Here is an 18,706-nt window from a genome sequence, read left to right on the forward strand (position 1 = left end):
GTACTGTGGGTCTTATTAGCAATCCTACTGCTTATTCTTCAGCCAAAGTGCAAGTGACACCACAACAACCTTTAGTTTTAATTTGTCATGTTCAGCAGTGTTCATTCCCTTAAATGCCAACTTGGCTGACTAAAATAAACAAATAAAAAACATATATAGAAATAATACATTTTTAAGAATACCACTGTGGAAAACGATCTTATTAAACACTCCAGAAGATGCTGAAGAATTACACTGATTAATATTTTCAACTCCTCAACTTGTCTGTAAAGCTCTCAGGAAAAATAAAAATAGAGAATTTGTTTTCAAACTATGAAATCCTAAGAGGAATGACAGCAGTCTACAGGAATTTCACTAACCAGGTGATTCTTAAGCTATTGCAGGTAATATGATTTGCACATCTAACTTCCCACAGCTATATTCAGACAGAAAAATAATGATCCTCCCCTTCTACAGGATCCTATTCACATTACTTCCCCTGTTACTCAGTCTTCTGAAAACAGGATTAAACATCACACTAAGCACAAGGAGAACAACAAAATTTGTAAACTAAAGGAGCACCTTTCTGCTGTGGCTGTTGCAGTAATGGCTGAGGCTGTGTCTGAAGCAAAGGTGTGATTGAAGCAGCTGATATCTGTGCCTGCAACAAGGACTGCGGCTGCGGCTGTGCCTGAACACTGAACGCAGTCTGCTGTGCAATGGGCTGAAGTACTGCCGGCGGTGTCTTGAGTAAAGGCTGAGCTTGGGTCTGGTTCTAACAGAAGAAGAGAAAGCGAGTTGTGAAAGAAGTCAGACTGGAAGTAGTCAAGTACAAGTCAGACTGGGTAGCCATCTATACCTGATTCGGAAGCGTCTGGATCCTTTGCGCATTCCATTTGAACGGCATATTAGGATTATAGGTAGCTTCTACCAAAACTCTGTCGCCCACCTGAGGTGTCTTTCCTTTAACAGCACTGCAAATATTACAGAAAGTGTATTGTGAGAGTCTTACTAAACTACAGAAGCAAGTTTTATATTTGAAAGCTATGTTTGAAGTTGGGGGAAGTTGTGGAAGTTCATTAAAAAAGCTTATAGGAACAGCATCTACGCCCAAATTCAGTGAAAGCACCATCTGCTTCAGACAGGAGTATGTACAGGAATTTAATTCCTGTCTTTGGTCCAAGACTAAGTTCCCAAAATTGTACTGGGTTAACATACACAGATGGAGAAATGCATATAATTTTCTACCACAAATTCTTCAGTTTTATAATATAAAAGAACTTAGTACCTTCTGAGTCTCCTAGCTTCGACTCTTGCATGAAGAAAATTCACGTAAGGAACTTAGATCTAGAAACTACTAACTTTTGCAACCATATGCCTTTCAGTGTTGATAGAAAAAACATACTGACTGCAGACACTATCACTGGAACCACAGAATTAGAATGCAATAATCTAAAACCTTTTCTTTAGTATCACAGAATACATCTGCAAACAAGTATTTATGCCTTACCTAAGCTGAAAAAAGACATCTTCATCCACAAAACCAAATGTATCATGTAGCTTAGTAACTACCCCAGTGAAGACACGCTGCTTTTGTGGTTGGGTTTGCTGCTGACTTGAGCGGGGTGCTGGGTAAGAAACAGTTATCTGGGCTGCTGGTTGAGGAGTAGATAGGCTAAGACTAGTAGGCAGTGCAACAGCTGGCTGTAAGCAAAATAAAGCAAACTCCATAAATCTTATAACCTGCTGACATACCTACAAGGAACAGTTCCTTCACTCATGTAGACAATTGCCCTAAAGCAATTATTTTGAATGGAGATTTTCAGAATATGGAAGCCTGTTTTATTTTAAGATGATTTTTTTTCTACTTGAAATGCAGATTGGCTTTGCTTACCCTTTTCTTTTTTTTTAAAAAAAGCCAACTTTACCAAAATACATACATTGTCGAGAAAAAAAAGAGAAAGAAGACTGCATTATTGTCTACAGGTTACCCATACAATGAGTCCGAAGAAGGGATGAGCTCCTAGTTTTGCAAAGGCTACATGCTTAGAGATCATTCTCCATTCACATACCAACTGTATTGTTGTAAGTCAGCAAAGGGATTTAGACTAACAAGAATCCCTCTCATAACTTGAAAATTCACGTGCTTGCCTTCTCACAAAAGCAGAGCAAGGAGGCAGAACACAAGTTTTACAGAGTAATGTAATGAAATTAAGTAACCTATTTTTACTTCATACTTTTTTTAAAAAACACATTTCGGAGATTAAATGAAAACATAATGTGAGCAATTTACAATGTGCTAAATGGCTGCATGTTTTATGCCTGTCAAGCTCAACAACATTCTCTTCAAAAATCTATATACACATATTGCAATACTGTTAACACAGAAAGTTAAATTCCTTCTCAAAGGAGAAAAAGATCTTCCTAATTTGTTACTTACTGCAAAACACTGAACACTTGAAGTTCAAACTGAAAAAGTAATCGAAACACCTATTCCCCTTTAAGAGTAAAGTGTATGCTGCTCAGTTATTAGAACCAAGGCAATGCATATTTTAACATCTGGATAAAATAAACCTGTAGCAATAAAATGTCCATTCATATTAGTTCATTTTACAGATTAAGCCATTCAAGAAGTCACAAAATTTGCACTCTTGCATTATCTGTGTTTGGGGATGAAGACCAAACAATAAAACCAAACTAACCTGGGTTAAAATGGTCTGCTGAGGTTGCTGCAACTTAAAATAAATAAAAAGTTATAAATTAATTTTATATGCTTAAGGAAATTGTACAATTTCACCTCCTCTTTACAAGTAAGTTTTTGCTTAATCTGAGTCAGTTAATAGTCCTTTGGGGTTTGGTCATTTCAGCAGTTTGCATATCCATAAAATTGTGCTTATGTGATTAATTTTAGGATCACAGGATCCAGGTTTATTCAGTAAGCAGAAATGCTGTTTCCTTCTAACTGAAAGGTAATAGCTATATCAAAAAAAGTTTTGGCAGCTGAAGAAGGTTAGGCCTGTAATTTTCATGTTCATTTTTTTCTTTTTCAAAATCCAGTAAGCTCAGAGATGACTATAAGATACGTAAAAGCGAACTTTTTTGGACAGCATCTTTCCAGCAGTTAAAATACACGGCCCTGTTTAGAGCAAAATTTAGCAGGAATCGTGTACACATGGAATTGTATATTTTTAATGTCCTCTTTGCATGAAGGTAGGAAGGCTCCCATTCTGGATACGTCTCTCCACATTTGTGAACTTCAAGTTCTTTCACTATAAAAAAATATTACTTAGTTTCTTTAACAACTTCCCATACAAGGTTGATTTTGGAGACAAATCCTACAACCAACCAACCAAACACACAACCAACATTATTTTTTAAAGTTATTTGTGATGTACACAGTAAGAATCAGACAAACCTGTTGCTGTACACTATAGAGAGTCTGCTGAGGTTGTGAATATTGCTGAAACAGATAAAAGCAAAATATCTCATAAACAGGAAGTATTATTACCCCCAAAATGTCAAATACAAGTTATCTGCTAAGCATGTTTTAGATAGAAACTACTCACATTTAACAATTCTATTGCAAAACACACTGAACACTATCAACACATATTGCCCTTATAATGAATATTCTTAGACTTTAGACTGGACCTCTGATGTTCTCTTTCTAGATAAAATTTTACTTTGGGAATTTTTATTAAGCCTGACACTTAAACAGTATCTAGGACACAGTATGAAACCATGCAAAATGCTATCAAGGTTACATATGGAGATTGGAGATACTCAGAACTTTAAATATTCAGTTTAGTGGCAGCAGAATTTTTTCCTGAAATGCTCTCCACAGTGAAGATTAAGCAGAAATTCTCCCACCTTCACAGATTAATACTACTATCAATAGCTCTAGACCTACAGTACTGCTGTTTTTAATCAAGTTTATACTGCAAAGGTAACATTTCCCATTTGCTCTTCTCCTGGATACTTTAGCCTCACAAAGTCAGTTTCTGCATTGTTACAGTTCACCCAGACAACAGCAAGTACTCCCTGCTTTACCTGCTGTAACGCAGCTGCTGCAGCTGCAGCTTGCTGCTGTAAAGCAGCTGTCTGAGTCAGCTGATAGTTAGTTGGCGTTTGGGTCGTCAGGCCTGCTGCAGCCAGTGCCGTCTGCTGGGTGTATATTGTAGGAGAGGCTCCAAGCAACGATGGCTGCTGTACACCGAGAGCAGCTGAAAAGAGAACACACACATAAGCATTAAGAGTAACTTTAAAAGGATATTTCTGGCAGTTGTAGTACCAGAAGCAGTATGCGATGCTTCACTCTCGAGTCAAGTTCATAAAGTAGGTAAGCCCAATGCCAAAATTTAAGATAAAGCATTACACGTTGCTAGCTTTTCTTCTAAATTTAGTTAGAATTAGTACACCACAGTAAAGGCACAAAGACTGTTTAATTTCCTTCCCTCAAGTTGCTTATGATTTTACGGCTCTAGTAGTTGTGCTCCACACACCATCGTTACTGATCCAAAATGAAGCTGTCACTCCTGATCTGGGGAGGCAGTAAGAGACTGCTTTGCAGTTGGTGACCATCATCATATAATACACAAAGATGCTGTAATCAACTCAACAGATCCTGCAGAAAGTGACTCCCTCTACCACACTGTTCTTTCTCATAAAATACAGTTTTGGGAGAACAAGTTGATGGCACAGATCTTCTCAAAATTTCGGAATGAAACATAGAAAGAAATCAGTAAGCAACTGTGTAAACAATCACCAGGACTATGATCTGTATCAAGTATCATCACATGAGTATTCTAGGAGGTAATACTATTTTGATGATGAAATCAGCAAGCATTCCATATTACAGCAATATTACAGGACTTTTTCCCTGGAAAATTCTGATATTATTTCACTTGAGAAGTCAATGAAGACAGTTCTTTCTCCCATGACTTGCCCTCCATTCCTCTAATCCTCTTCCTCACTCCTTCTCTATCAGTTCCTCTTTGAAAGTATACTTTCATCTAGAAACACACTCATCTGGAACATCACCAATGCCTTATATAATGCACCTTAAACAGTTCTTTAAGTCTAACAAAAAAGTTTTGCTGCTGCATCTTAGGACAGCTTCTGTTTTTCTTGGCTGCATTACTTTGCTAGCTCACTCAAGGCAAATAACAAGCGCATTAATCTTTCTCCTCTTATTCCCAAATGCTGAACAGAAATTCCTATTGGCACGCAAATTCACTTAATGCTATTACCTTTAAACCTGTTTGATTACCCTAGCCATCATCATTCACTCCCTCTGATGCTAATATTGTATTGTGTTGTGATGAAGATGGGAAACATTGTCATCAAGCAGGTTTCAGGAGCTCCTCCTACTCTTTGCAGGAAGGATACTCACAAAAATATTAACATGCTTGGTCTCAAAACCAGATCTTCGGTTACTCTGCTCTGCCTTTGGTTACGCCTGCCATTATGACAATTTTCCTTCCAGCAGAACCCGCAAGTATCTCTCTCTTATGCAATTCTCAACCCACACTACTACTCTTATCCCATCTTCTTCATTTAAATAAAGATTTTGCTACCCACTGCTGTCACTTTCTTAGCTTTCAACACTAACTGAGTACCATGTCATCTACAACACTGCAGATCAACCTGCCAACAAAGAGCAAAGTCAGAAGGGTGCTGAGATCCCCCACAGACTAAAATCTGTAGTAACATGTTTTTCAAAGCCGGATCTTCTTCCTACTGATTTGCCCTCAAGTATTTCAAGAGTTTAACCTGACCATCTTTTATTTATGTATTGAGCTCAACCAAACAGGTTCTGATAAAAATAAATGAATCACATTTGACATACTAGTAAAAATAAATAAAGATCCCATAGCCAAAAACTGACGGAGTGTGGTACTGACATCTGACCTCCATATTATGGTTATTGCCAACGAACATCTGCAGTAACAAACAATAGCTTCTTGGGATTTGTAATCAACACCCAGTAAGTACAGTAACAGAAACGGCTTCCTTCAAATGAAGTCCAGTAAACAATTTCCACTAGCACCAAACAGTGCATGACATTGAAGTCAGGAAGGGCTTGGATGCAGACGGGAGTCCTAGGCAGTAGCATTCTTCTAAGTAAAAGAAGTTTCTGTTGCAGCAAACAAATTCCGAAAAAGATAGTATTGAGTGGTCTCTCGATGCTTAATTCCAGAGACCCTTTAAGATGAAAGAAACACTTTCAAAGCACGTAGATACATCCTCATGGTAAATGATATAGATTTATTAGGATTATAATAAAAGAGCACCTATCTAGGGCTTTGGGTATTTTTCACAATTGTCAAAAATTATGGGCTTGGGGGTGTTGGCTTGTTGTTGTTGCTGTTGTTTGGGGCTTTTTTCTTCTTCAGACTTGCAAATCCAATTTTAGACAGTAGATAGTCATTAGAAGGTAACATTGCCTTTAAAAATAAATAAATAAAAAAGAAGTTTCTTCAAACCTAACACACATGCAATGTAAATGCCATATTAATCCTCTCCCAAAAAATTCCCACCAACAGGCACAGAATACAAACTAGGTTTAGTGTATTCATTATAGGACACCTCTTTACAGCAAGCCAACAAATTGTGCATCAGCTACTATTTCCTAGTGGATCTGAGATTCACAGTCCCAGAACAGCCACAGGGAATATTTTGGAGAAGCATCTCACTACATGCCTATACTTAGGCTCTTCTTTAGACATCTCATATGAGCCACCAGGAATAACAAGATACTGAGCTCCAGGGAGTTTTGTTTTCATCAGGTGCACAGTTCTTTCATTATAATGCAATGAAGTCTTGATACAGCAAAGAAAAAGACAATACTAATTAATCAGAACTGGGCACAGCTAGGACTTTACCTTGACTAAAGAAAAGCTTTCAGAGCAAGACTAAGTTCTATGAAAACAGGCTTCACTATGCAACAATCGGTCTTGAAGACGGTGTATACTAAGCACAGAGATATAAACCAAAAGACATGTACAAAATCAACAGCTGGGAGAACAGAAGAGGATTCTCCTTGGGGTGTGTGTGTGTGTGTGTGTGTGCACATGTGCATGCGTGAAGAAACTACTCATCATCATAAGTCTGCAGATATACTGACAAAAAAAAATCTGTGTTATCTAGGGTTTTAATTTTCTGCAGCAGGTATCATTTAATTTAATTTCTGCTGTAACTATGCTTAACCAGCATAGCAGGGACTTTATTCTGTTTTTAATCATGCGATACGTGAAACTATTAGACAAGGTCTTGCAAAACAATTTCACTGTGGTGCAAGTAGGAGTCTCTCTCATCATACAAAGATCTCTGCTGGCACCTGGAATTAACCTGCCTACCTCCTAATACCAGAGGTACAGAAGTAAATAGTGAGCTATCCCAAAGAGATTCCAGGAACCCCCATTACATGCATGTCACTCTACAACTATGTAGCACTGTCACACCTTACTAATTAAGGGCCCTAACTAGCATAGTTACTTCACCAGGGATTGCCACGACAACATGCAAGTCAAAGTAAAAAACTCCTGATATTACCTTTTTGCAATTATAAAACTGGGTTTAGAACATCATCAGTAAAGATGAGCAAAACTAGTGCATCACTTTTGACTACAGCTTAAGAAAAAGCTATACAACACACTGCCTGTGTTATGAATTGAGACCTATTCTCCCCCATATGCAAACATTGGATGCTTTGGAGAAGGAACCTGATACATGGATAAAGACAGCTGGCATGCATAAATATATATACACTTTTGCCAGTTCTCTGAAAACACACCAAACTTTAGTAAACGTGCATGTTTTAAATCAAGTTTACAAATATTAAAACTTACAAGAGCTTAACAAAATGCACAATCTACAAAACAACTTCTGGGGCTCATCCGCAGGTGAGAAGTAGTGCATGCTATTCAGCACGCCTGAGCACTGACAGCATGCCTCTAACAGGCAAGCAACCTGGCAGGACAGTCATACCTTCATGCGGAAAGGTGCACGAAAGGTGTTTACTTAGCTGCAGCTGAGCGGTACACACTGCTCTTCAGCTTTCAGCAGGACCAAGGAACACTGTATATTAAAAACAACCACCACCACCTTCTATCCTATGCACTAGCAATCAGCACTGCTGAGAAAAAAAAGCAGGGGATAGAGTACACACATGGGTGCTGAAACAGCAGCTGGGTGGCAGAATCCTGGGGACTGGATTCAGCAGTACGGATGGGAAACAAGAAAGGCGACAAACACGGTGAAGGAGTAGTGACTGCAGGAGCAATAGGAAGGTACTGCGGAGAAGGAAGCAAGGATCTAGAGGCCTTGCAGAGAAACTGTGGAAAAGATACTGTAGTATGAAGAAGGAAGCCAGGAATATGAAGGAAGTTGGGACTACTGCAGGCGGAAGGCAAAACTGCAGTCAAATATTAGTCTTTAACGGCTCACATGTTTTAGTCAGGTGCTACGATATCAGATGAACAGCTAAAAATCCCTGGAGATACTGCTCTCACTGAGCAGGTGAAAAATCTCTCACAGCAATTGATGTTGACTAGTCCTATCCCAACCAAATTTTGCATTTCACTTAATTTAAGAAAGCAGAGAAGTAGACTAACCAAAGGAAGAGTCATACGTATAGGAAAAGGGGTAAGAAGTTGTGAGCTTCTAGTGATCTACCTCTGCTTCCTCTTCTCCAGAGCCCCCTTCTGGTCCTAGCTCAGCAAGGTCTAAGATGGCTGCCAGCTCCTCTCCTTTAGCATTCCTACAGCTTTCTCTCCAAGGAGGGACACAGAGCATGGAGTTGGCCCTCAGCTCAGCCTTGCATCACCGCTTTTGGTGCGCAGTCCTGAGAATGCCCCAGCCTAGGGCAGAAAGCTCCAGAGGTAGGTAGTCACCCACCCTCTGAGTGCTCCATGCTATCGCCAAGTCATACACTGGAACCAAAAGCAAAGTTTGTCTCCCATGTTCACAATTCCTGCTCTTTCCCTTCAACTTGTTAAGCGATTTCTTACAGCAGGGAAACAGTACCACGGCATGCAGATTAGCTGTCCAAGGAACAGGCACACTGGGATGGAGTACTGTGAAACCTACTGATGGGGTGGGGGGAGAACACAGTTCCTTGAGGATACACAGTAAGATTGGATCAACACCCAAAGGAAAAAGGAGCAAGTCATGTGAAGAAAAATGAGTTAGGAGAAAGATTTGTGTCGTTTCCCCCTCCACCCCCCCACACTCCCCCCAAGGAGTGGCAGGCATTCCCAAATTTTGCTAATCTTCAGGAAGTAAAACTACTCACAAAGGAGGCATGACATTCAATTTCATATCAATCAAGAGTAAGATGCAAAGGACAACTGCAAAAAATGGACACCACTATAGAAAGACATCTCTTTAACAAGATTACTGCCCATTCTCATATTTTGACATTCTGAATCAGGATGTAAATTCCTACAGAATTTAGGAAATAATTTGAATTCAAGAGAAGAAAGGCAACCCAGAACTGGAAATGAAAGTACCAATATTCACTGTGCAGCAAGCTTCATATTCCTGTCTTAAAACCTTTTCCATTATAAAGAATCCATGTGAAACATACATCAAGATGTACTCAGCTAAGCTTTCAAATACACTAGCCTGTGATTCAACAAGGCTACTTAACTAAAACATAAAGGACATTCTTTATGTTCAACAGGGCAATACCTCTGGTTGTAGTGATCTTTGAGTTCTAACTTTGCACAAAAACCATAAACACCTCTCCGCCCAAGGAAATCTCTCCACTATGGGAAGTATGCCCAATATATTAATAAAGGCAAAGTATTTTGTAAACATTGATTTAAGCCACCCTGGGAATGAAACACAGGCACCACATAAAAATCTGTGATGCCTTATTAGTGCTATTGTTATTTAATCCACATGAATGCGATCTGATGAAAGGTAATTTGATTTACACAACTTTGAATATGAATAACTTAATTTTACTGACCAAGAGACTCAAGGAAAATTCAGCTATGATTTTATGCACTACTCCTCACAAGAAAATATATACAACTAATGTTAATTAGTGATCTTTAATACCTTTACCATGTAAGAAACATCCAGCATACACTATTCCAATAGAATTTATCAATAAGTTAGCATGGAGCCACTCTTAACTGCATACCCAACTATGGAATCTCCAAATCTACTAGATGTCATGGTTCGAACATCAAGGTATATGTAAACTGACCTGGCTGAGATACTGCAGTGGCTGTAAACTGAGTAGCCCAAGGGGGATTCTTCTGTCCTCCAAACTGAGCCATCGCGAAAGGCAAAATCTCCTGGGTGTCTATCTTCTACAACTGCAATCTATTAAAATAAAGCAGCAGCTACAATCTGTGAAACGTTTACCATCGGCCTATTTTAATTCTGGGTCAAAAAAAAAATGTTGAAAGATTATCTTTACATCCTTAAGCTTGGTGGGCAACACACATTCTTATTAAAAGTGAGGGGAAACAAAAAGTTGCAAGACAAGTTACTATGTTTTCCTAAGAAGCGATCTCCACTCTCCCATCCTTAACAGTGAGACTAACGCTATTTAAATGCAAAAAAAAAAAAAAAAAAGAAAAAGAAAAAAAAAAGAAAAAAAAGGAAAAAGAAAATAAAGTATTGAAGTTTACAGTGAGACTGGGGGAAAGGTGACTCTGCAGAACTAAGTATTTTTTTTGTTATGGTTACTTCTACGCCACCACTTCGAAGCGAAGCCGGTGGAAAAAACACCACATGCTTTCGGCCATCGCTCGGTTTTGAGGAAAGCGATTTCCTTGAACAAGGGCAAATCAGCAACGCAAAAATGGCAGAAGCGCTCCCCAACACCACAACTTGCCCCCTCCCTCCCTCCCTCCCTCCTTCCCCTCCCCCCCCCCGCGAAAAAAACCGCCGGGGCCATCACCGCACCGCACGAGCCGGTCGTTTCCTTCGCCTACGTTTTCGCTTTAATTCACTTTTTAAAACGAAAAAAAAAAATCCCTCAGCAGAGCTAACCTTTTTTATTAGGCGCGCGCAGCTAAAACAGCGGCGGCTAAACCGGGCCTAAGCGCTTAAAAGCGGACAAAACACACATATATCACGCAGAAAAAAAATGGAAGGCCGGGCAGGGGAGGCCGCGGGCTCTACCTCGCGGCTCCGCCAGCAACGGCGGCGGCGCGGGGCCTTCCCCGCGCCCGGCCCGCCGCCGCCAGGAGCCCGCCGCCGCCCGCGGCCAACAACGCGGGCCCGCCGGGGCCTGCTCGGCGGCGGCGAGGCCGTTGGAACCGTCAGAGCCCCCGCTTCGCGCGCGCGCGCCCCCTCCCCCCTTCCGCCGCCGCCGCCGGTACCTGAGCGGCGCCGCGCCGGGCCTGCCTGGAGCCATTTCAAACCCCTCCGAGCCTCCCACACCAAGCGCGCCCCCACTGCGCAGGCGCCCCCGCCCCCGCGGCGGCCTGCGGCGCACACTGCTTACGTTCAAACGCGCGCCCGACGCACGTGCCGCCGCCGCCCCGGCCCCGCACAATGCGGGCGGCCGGTAGCGCGCAGGCGCACAGCAGGGCTCGCGCGCCGCGGGGGGTGGCGTCCGGCTCGCGCGCCCGCCTCGTCGCCTGAGGAGAAGCGGCCGTTAGGAGAGAGGAGGCGCCTCGGCGCCATGTTGGCCGAGGCGGGCGGCCATGTTGCTGTGGGTGTGTGGGGCATCGCGGTTGTCTCGGCCGCGGTAGTGCCGCCCTCCGCCCCCCCCCGGCCCGCCGCTGCACTGCGGCTCCGCAGGGGGCGAGGGAGAAATGCGGAGGGGCACCCGCCGCTCGGCCCCCCCTCCCGCACCCCACCGGGGGTCAGGGCAGACCCTCGGCGAGGGCCGTTTTCTGACGCTTCTCACACGGCCTGAGAGGCGCCAGTGCGTAGAGCGATGCGCTGCAGGGCTCAAAAAGAGCCCGAAAAGCCGCGCGTCTGCTGGGCCGAGGGGACAAAGGGAGCAGCGGCTCGCACACGTGCTCGCAGGCGGCCCGGCGGCAGCGTGGGCCCGTGCCTGGGGCTCCCTCGGGGCGGGGAGAGCAGGCTCGTCACAGCCCTGCGCGAGGTGCTTTGCCACGGAGACGGCAGCTAGAAGCAGGAGCCGTTGCGGTAGCTCATGGGCAGCAGTAATCGCCCCGCCCTCCTGCTCACATTGATGCTATAAAGTCTTCCATCCCATACATTGGTTTTTGACCAGAGTTTGCTTCGAGAGAAAACACACATGTAAGTTGCCACTCAGCACTTTAGAGAAGTCAACAAGGCACACTCCGTGTGTGAAAGTGGGACTTCTAAGTGCTTACTTGATGTTATTAAAAACAAAAAACAAAGTGAAGATTGGGGATGGAGTAAAATCCATCCTTGATAGATGCCTTGAAAGGCAGGAACATCAAGTAGATTTTTCCTCTTAAGGATAAATTAAGTTCTCATTTGCTGTGGGCTGCATTATGTTGCAGGAAGGCAACTAGGGAAAAAAAAGACCACCAGGTACATATAAATTTATTTCAACATTTGGTATTCAGTACTACACACAGATCTGCTGTAGAAGTTTAAATGATAGTGCAACATAGGCTGAAACCATAACCTCTGACAGAGTTTAGATGCTTTACACTGGTAAGCATTGCTCTTAATTAGAAAGAAAATAATGTTTTAAACCTTATTTGTGTTTACTCCTGGCATTACTCCATCAAATTCTGCCTTTGGATTATGCAGAATCTGTGCTCGTTAACCTGGAAATAGGATTTAGAGGCTAAAAATATACCAGGGTCCTCCCCCATGTTATAAATCAAAAGGATGGGACAACTGTATTAAAAGAGAAAATAAGTTTCAGCACATGTCAGAATTTTGGAAAGTACCTTTGTTCTTCAGTCTTTTGTCCCAGGGTCTTTTTTTTAATCAGAGGATGCATAACTCTTAGTGATGCTCTTGGGAGAAAGCCTTAGAAGCTCATAGGAGACCACAAGCCTTATTTCCTGCTACCTGAAGTAGTATATGACTTAATGTACTTTTTTCTCCACATATATTTTGCTCTCTTTAGCTGGCAAATGTTGCCATTGCTATTTTTGGTACATTAATGACTCCTGTTGATTCCTTTAGGTCTCTGCATTCTCTTTTCAAGATAAACCATGCTGTTGTGATATTGTTGTAATGAATAACAGTTGTAATAGCGCACTGCCAAATTAAATGAGTACATCTAGTCTCATTTCTTAAAACAAACAAAACCGTAGGCTTAAATAGTTGCTCCATTTCTCTCTTCTTTTTGGCAAGTCCTGTATATCTTTTAAGTACATCAGACAATTTCAGCCAGAAATGATAAAGGGGCAGAGGTCTAAACGCTATGAAATTTCTACAAGTTTGCTTAAAATAATCAGACAAGTTGATAAAAGAGAAAATTAGCAGGGAAAAACTGTAGAGCATAATCTGCCTCCGGCCTTTCTGATAGTTAAGGGAGTTAAGAATAAGTTGGGGATATTGAGGGGAGAAAAGGTAATACAGAAAGAGTATAAGCAAAGAACTTCATATGCTTTCTGCCACTGTTGGTATGTTAAACAAAGATGAATGGAAAAGAGCAAAGAACAGAACTTCGGTATCAGGAAATGCTACATAGTACTGAGATCTCATAGAGCAAATAACTAGTATTTTGGATCTCGGGCCTTCAGTACTCAGCTGTCTATGCTTTGCCCCAGAAAGCCATTAAGTTGCTCTGTGGCCCCTCTACAGTGGTGTACATGTTCTTTATTACCAGAATTTTTCTGGAATGAAAACAGCAATATCTTTTTGAACAGGGGCTCAGTTGGTACTTAGTTAAATACTGTTTTTTAAAAGGATTTAAAACTAATTGCTTTCTTTTTTTTGTTGTTTTTTTAAAGATTGTGACTAAAAGAGCTCTCAGAAACACCACCATCTCAATGCATGCCACTGTTAACACAGTCACAGAAGTAAGTATATTTTCTACTACGACAACATCAGCCAGCCTTACTGATCCAGCACTGTAGAAGCAATAGCTAAGTGTTTATACTTCTCAGTGTATTAAGTAGCAGGTAGAAGTATGCTGTTCTCCATATTGGGTGTGGGTAGAATGCAGATTTAGAAGTGCATGTCACAGGCCACTAGTGAGCATACGGGGTAGCTGAAAAAGCTAGTGCATGGCTTGCTTTGAGACAAAAGAGCTTCTCCGTTAGCTCAAGGAATATGAAATAGTTCTTTTTCTGCAGATAGTATAAATTTTAGACCTGCACTGATGTTGATATGTATCAATATTTGCCACGTTGTATTTTGTGTTTGGTGCAGTATCTCACCTTCAGCTTAAAAAAAAAAAACAAAAAAACTAAAATTAATTTTTGAGATAGCAACATTTGCCCTTAGTGAAGCTGACTGATGACTCCAACTTCAGATCCCCTAGATCTTGAAGGAGCAGAGAAAATCACATTCATCATCAAACAAATCTTTACTATCTTCAGAATGCTCCTAAGGTGTCTCATAACTGCAATTGTATCATGAACTTATTTGTTGCTGTACAAGTATACCACAAAACAAAGTGTTTGCTTGCAGGGGTTTTACAATCTAAGAGGAACGACTGAATATCAGCTGCAAATAGTAATTGTCATTGCTTTTAGAAATACATTGTACTTCACAGCCTTGGAAAAGTAGAAGTCCTGTTTTTCCAAATAAAGGGAAATACAAGGAACGGTTACAGTGCTTTATCTTTCTTTTGAAAATGAAGACCTGGGTCAGGCTGTTTGTAAGGACAAGATAAGGACCATATGCTTCAGAGGCAAGTTTCTCTAGTACCTACACTAGCACAGATGCTTCAGTATTACTCTTTACTAAATCACTACACATTATTGACACTATAGAGTTCCACATCATACTAAAGGTATTATGGCTGAACACCTGATTTATAGTGTCCTTCACACAAAAAAACAAGCATTTATCAACCAGTCATCACTACACAGCAGCAGCAGAGACACTGTGATATTTTCCTGTGTTAGACAGAAAAAAAACTAGTCTGAAATATCTTAGGTACATGCTGTGAAAGAAAACTATTGAAAGAGGCATGTAAGAGGCTCATTTTTGTTGGGAGAAAAAAAACATCCAAAGCAGAAGCAGATTTAACTGTATTAATACTGTGTGTTTGAATGAATTGGAGAGGAAATTATAATGTCAAAAATATGTTTATTAGAACAATCTATGCAATTGAGAAGACACAGCAATTAGTGTTTCACACCAAACATGAAACTAGAGGGAAGAAAACTAATAACAATCTGGGGACATTGTATCTGTCCAGCTCATATAAGACCTTTGTCAACTGCAGAGAGATGGTTATTTCACTGAATTTTGATGGTGTAAACCATTATGTTTCTTTCATATTCTTGTTGAGAGTAGATTATCATGCATCCTGATCAATTCCTGAATTAACATTCATATTTTTTATATATACATATATGTATATATACACACACACACCCCCCTGTTATTTCTGGAGCCTGTTCTTATTTACATACTCTCTTCAGAAGGTCAGCAAAGATCATTCAGAAGTTCAAATGTGTTTTTTACCTTTCCAGATATCCAGTAATACCAGGAAAACCTGATAGCAACAGCAGTTCAGTCAGTGGCTTTTTTGATGCTTGAATTATAGGAGCCAAGAGTAGAATATAACTTTTTGAACAGATTAACGGAATTTTTTTTCTTGCACAGAAGTTTCTGTCTTGGTTCTTTTCTGAGATCTCATATGTACTGAAGCCTTCCATTCCGTAAACACTTGAAACTTTTAGTACCATAAGTTTATTACATACTACTATACAAAGCATTTAACAAAATATTTCTGAACTTGCCAGACCCCTCAAAAACACAGGAGGGATGTCATAGAGTTAAAAATCTACTTGATAGAGTTTAGCAGATTGCAAATGAGTGACATGCAAAATGTTCCCCCTACTGCTACATGCTCTTAAAAAGGTGAAGATCTTATGTCATGGTCTACTATATCCAGGCAAAATTAAATGGGTTCAGAATGGACTTCTGACAAAGCCTGAATTTGTTTAATTTATGCTAGAGCATTTATGTTATTTTTAATTATTTTGATGCTAGTATACACCAGGATTACAGGGGCTATCACATACAATATATTTAACTGATAAAGTTCCCTGTCTAAGGGGATTGGCAGTGATTCAGTAAAATGACTTTAAGATCATGCTTTCAGGAAGCTCGGAGAAGAGATTCTTTTCTCATGGTGAAATTCATTAGCATTTATTGATGTTACGAAAGTATTGGAGATCTCACTCTGAACAAGGTCCCATTTCTAGAATTTGTATTTAAGGGCTTTTACTGAATGGGTTGTTTGTAGATTTTAATTTGAATATTTACTGTTCTGAGTTAAAAAATGGCATCTGTGCATCCCGTAAATTCTAAAATTCTGCCACATCTCTCATTATATATACACCATGTGTTTGTAAGATTGGGTGCACTGGTAACTTAATTTCCTTACATTTAAATTAAAGGTGCATGTATTTGAGACAAGACTGGTCCTTCCTCAATTCAGGTTTGACCTTATGTGCTAGAAGGCTGAACCTTGGAATATTTTACAGTGCATCCCACAGCTGTCTTCATTGCTATTACATGTAGAGGTTTGACACAGTGAAACCATTAGGGAATTGATCTTGATGTAGCACATTTTACTACCTCTCATATTAGTCACATATCCATATCAAGAATGAGAGTTTCTGCATTTTGCTGTAGTTTATATAGATTAAATACAGTATTTAAATCACACCATGATCTCTGTAAATGGCTGAAGTGAGCTAAAGTGATGCACAGAATCTTCAACTAATACAATTGGAACATACAATAGACTCAAGAAGAAGGGATATGTGTTTCTGCCAAAATAAGTAAATTAAATTCTTAACATGTTTCAGCTAATAACTTAGATGGTATTCTGAGATAAATAGAGTAGTGAACAGATTGACAGTGTTGGACGGATGAAATGTAGCCTAGACACCATCTCGATGCCCTATTCGTGGGGCTACTCAACACTTAATGAGATAACTACTAAAAATATTTATGTTTCAGTTCTGAAAGCAGATCCCTGCACACAGGCTTGCCGGGTCTATGTTGTTTGCAGCTATTCTGTCAAATCCCATAAAACGTTGGCTTTCCTTCAGCTGAACCAATGTTTCTTTGCTTGGGTGCAGTTATTTTATATAAGCAATTGGTTCTTGGTTCTCCTAACTGAGTACATAGCAGGCTTTTCTCCTGAATAGTCCCGTTTGACACTTCAAAATTTCAAAAAAAAAAAAAAAAAAATACATTCTTATGATCAAAAACATTTATTGGAAGGAAGCATCCATTTCAAAAAATTTGGGGGATAATCACAGCTAATGGTGAAGTTTCAGAGAAATACATCTGTGCAAAAGGGGAAAATCTCCAGTTGGAAAATACAACTAGGCCTTTAAAAGTAAGGTAATTTCTTAACTAAAATCAGATAGACTTGGTTTCAAATTTTGTGACTTTTATTTTTGCGTCGGATTTTAACATTTTACTTTAATCACAAGTACTCACCTGAGTCTTTTAAGGTCCTTAGGGGAGTATAGGATATCTCTTCTCTAATTTTGGTTGAAGGAAAAAAATATTGTGAATATTAGTTTTTATGTGTGGCTTCATGTCTAGGAAGAGCTGTAATGTTTGGACCATTCCTCATGATTTAGGGAAAGAAAAAGAGGTACAATTTGTGTTGACCAAGGAGTACAGGGATAGCTGCCCTGACAGTATATAGGTTTTTAAGGATTCCTTCCTGCTTACTCGAGCTGACACTTACTTGAGCACTCTGAGCAACCTTTTTTGCCTGTCTATAGAAGTGCACTAATTCCACCTTCACATAGCTCAGTTACCACAAGATTATAAGGACATACATGATAAATCCCTTCTCACACACAGATGGGAATCTGATACATCTAGAAGAACAGTTTTCCTCAAGTGCTGAAAGACAGATGGGAAGAAAAATCCCGACCACCTCTAAAGTCCTAGCACCATTGCTTGAAAAGCAGGAGATTAAGAACTTAGAACTATTTTCCCTTCTACCATTGCCTGCAATATCTAGTCTCCTTCCTGAGCAGAGCAAGAGCTGAAGGACCAGCAGATATAATTCCCAGTTGAACACAGAGATAGAGAGATTTCACTTGCTTTGGACCATGTGGGCTGCAAGACACAGGAACAACTAAGAACATTCTCAGAACTCTGCATACAGTAACAGCCCCAAGTAACAGCTTCTTCAGCATGACAAGGCAATGGAGAAAGATTTAGACTCTAGTTTCTACTCAGTTTACTCATACACAATAGAAATTACACACAGAGGAAGTACTTGCCTGTGCACTTTGGGGTGATCTAGAGCCTCCAGCCCCTACAAGGCTTGTAGGTGAGCACACTGTTCTGTGAGACGTGCTGCTTTTGTTTGACTATGCTGGTCAGGCCTCGGTAGAGTTGTAGCATAGGGAGTGTTGTTAAGCAGTGACACACCTGAGCCACTCACAGCTTCATGCCCTCAGGATTTGCAGCAGCCGGACTCATCTCATCCTTTAAAAATTCATAGCAGCTGTGACCCAGACTAGTCCTTAGAAGTCTCTTTCACTGGTGTGGAAGTTAGTTAGGGTCTATCATAGAAGTGCTCACTTGATGAAACAAAGGATAAATATTTGATTTCTCTGAAGGGATTTCTCACATGAAT

The 18,706-nt window shown here is 40.4% G+C and overlaps 1 protein-coding gene across 5 annotated transcripts in view; it reads right to left on the minus strand.

Moving 5' to 3' along the window:
* Positions 1-11,570, minus strand: part of CCAR1 (cell division cycle and apoptosis regulator 1) — a 28,892-nt gene extending 17,322 nt beyond the window's left edge. For 2 of the 5 annotated variants that reach the window (XM_064513648.1, XM_064513644.1), the window contains exons 1-8: positions 11,325-11,440; positions 10,199-10,317; positions 4,030-4,202; positions 3,395-3,439; positions 2,682-2,714; positions 1,490-1,683; positions 839-953; positions 562-754 (exon numbers count right to left, since the gene is read on the minus strand). In XM_064513648.1, coding sequence (XP_064369718.1) covers positions 562-754; positions 839-953; positions 1,490-1,683; positions 2,682-2,714; positions 3,395-3,439; positions 4,030-4,202; positions 10,199-10,271 — 826 coding nt within the window. In that variant the 5' untranslated portion in view covers positions 10,272-10,317; positions 11,325-11,440. The other 3 variants (XM_064513645.1, XM_064513646.1, XM_064513647.1) reach the window with 3 other exon arrangements.
* Between the last annotated feature and the right edge of the window lie 7,136 nt (positions 11,571-18,706).

This window comes from Dromaius novaehollandiae, chromosome 6, assembly GCF_036370855.1.
Source record: "Dromaius novaehollandiae isolate bDroNov1 chromosome 6, bDroNov1.hap1, whole genome shotgun sequence".
NCBI classification, from domain to species: domain Eukaryota; kingdom Metazoa; phylum Chordata; class Aves; order Casuariiformes; family Dromaiidae; genus Dromaius; species Dromaius novaehollandiae.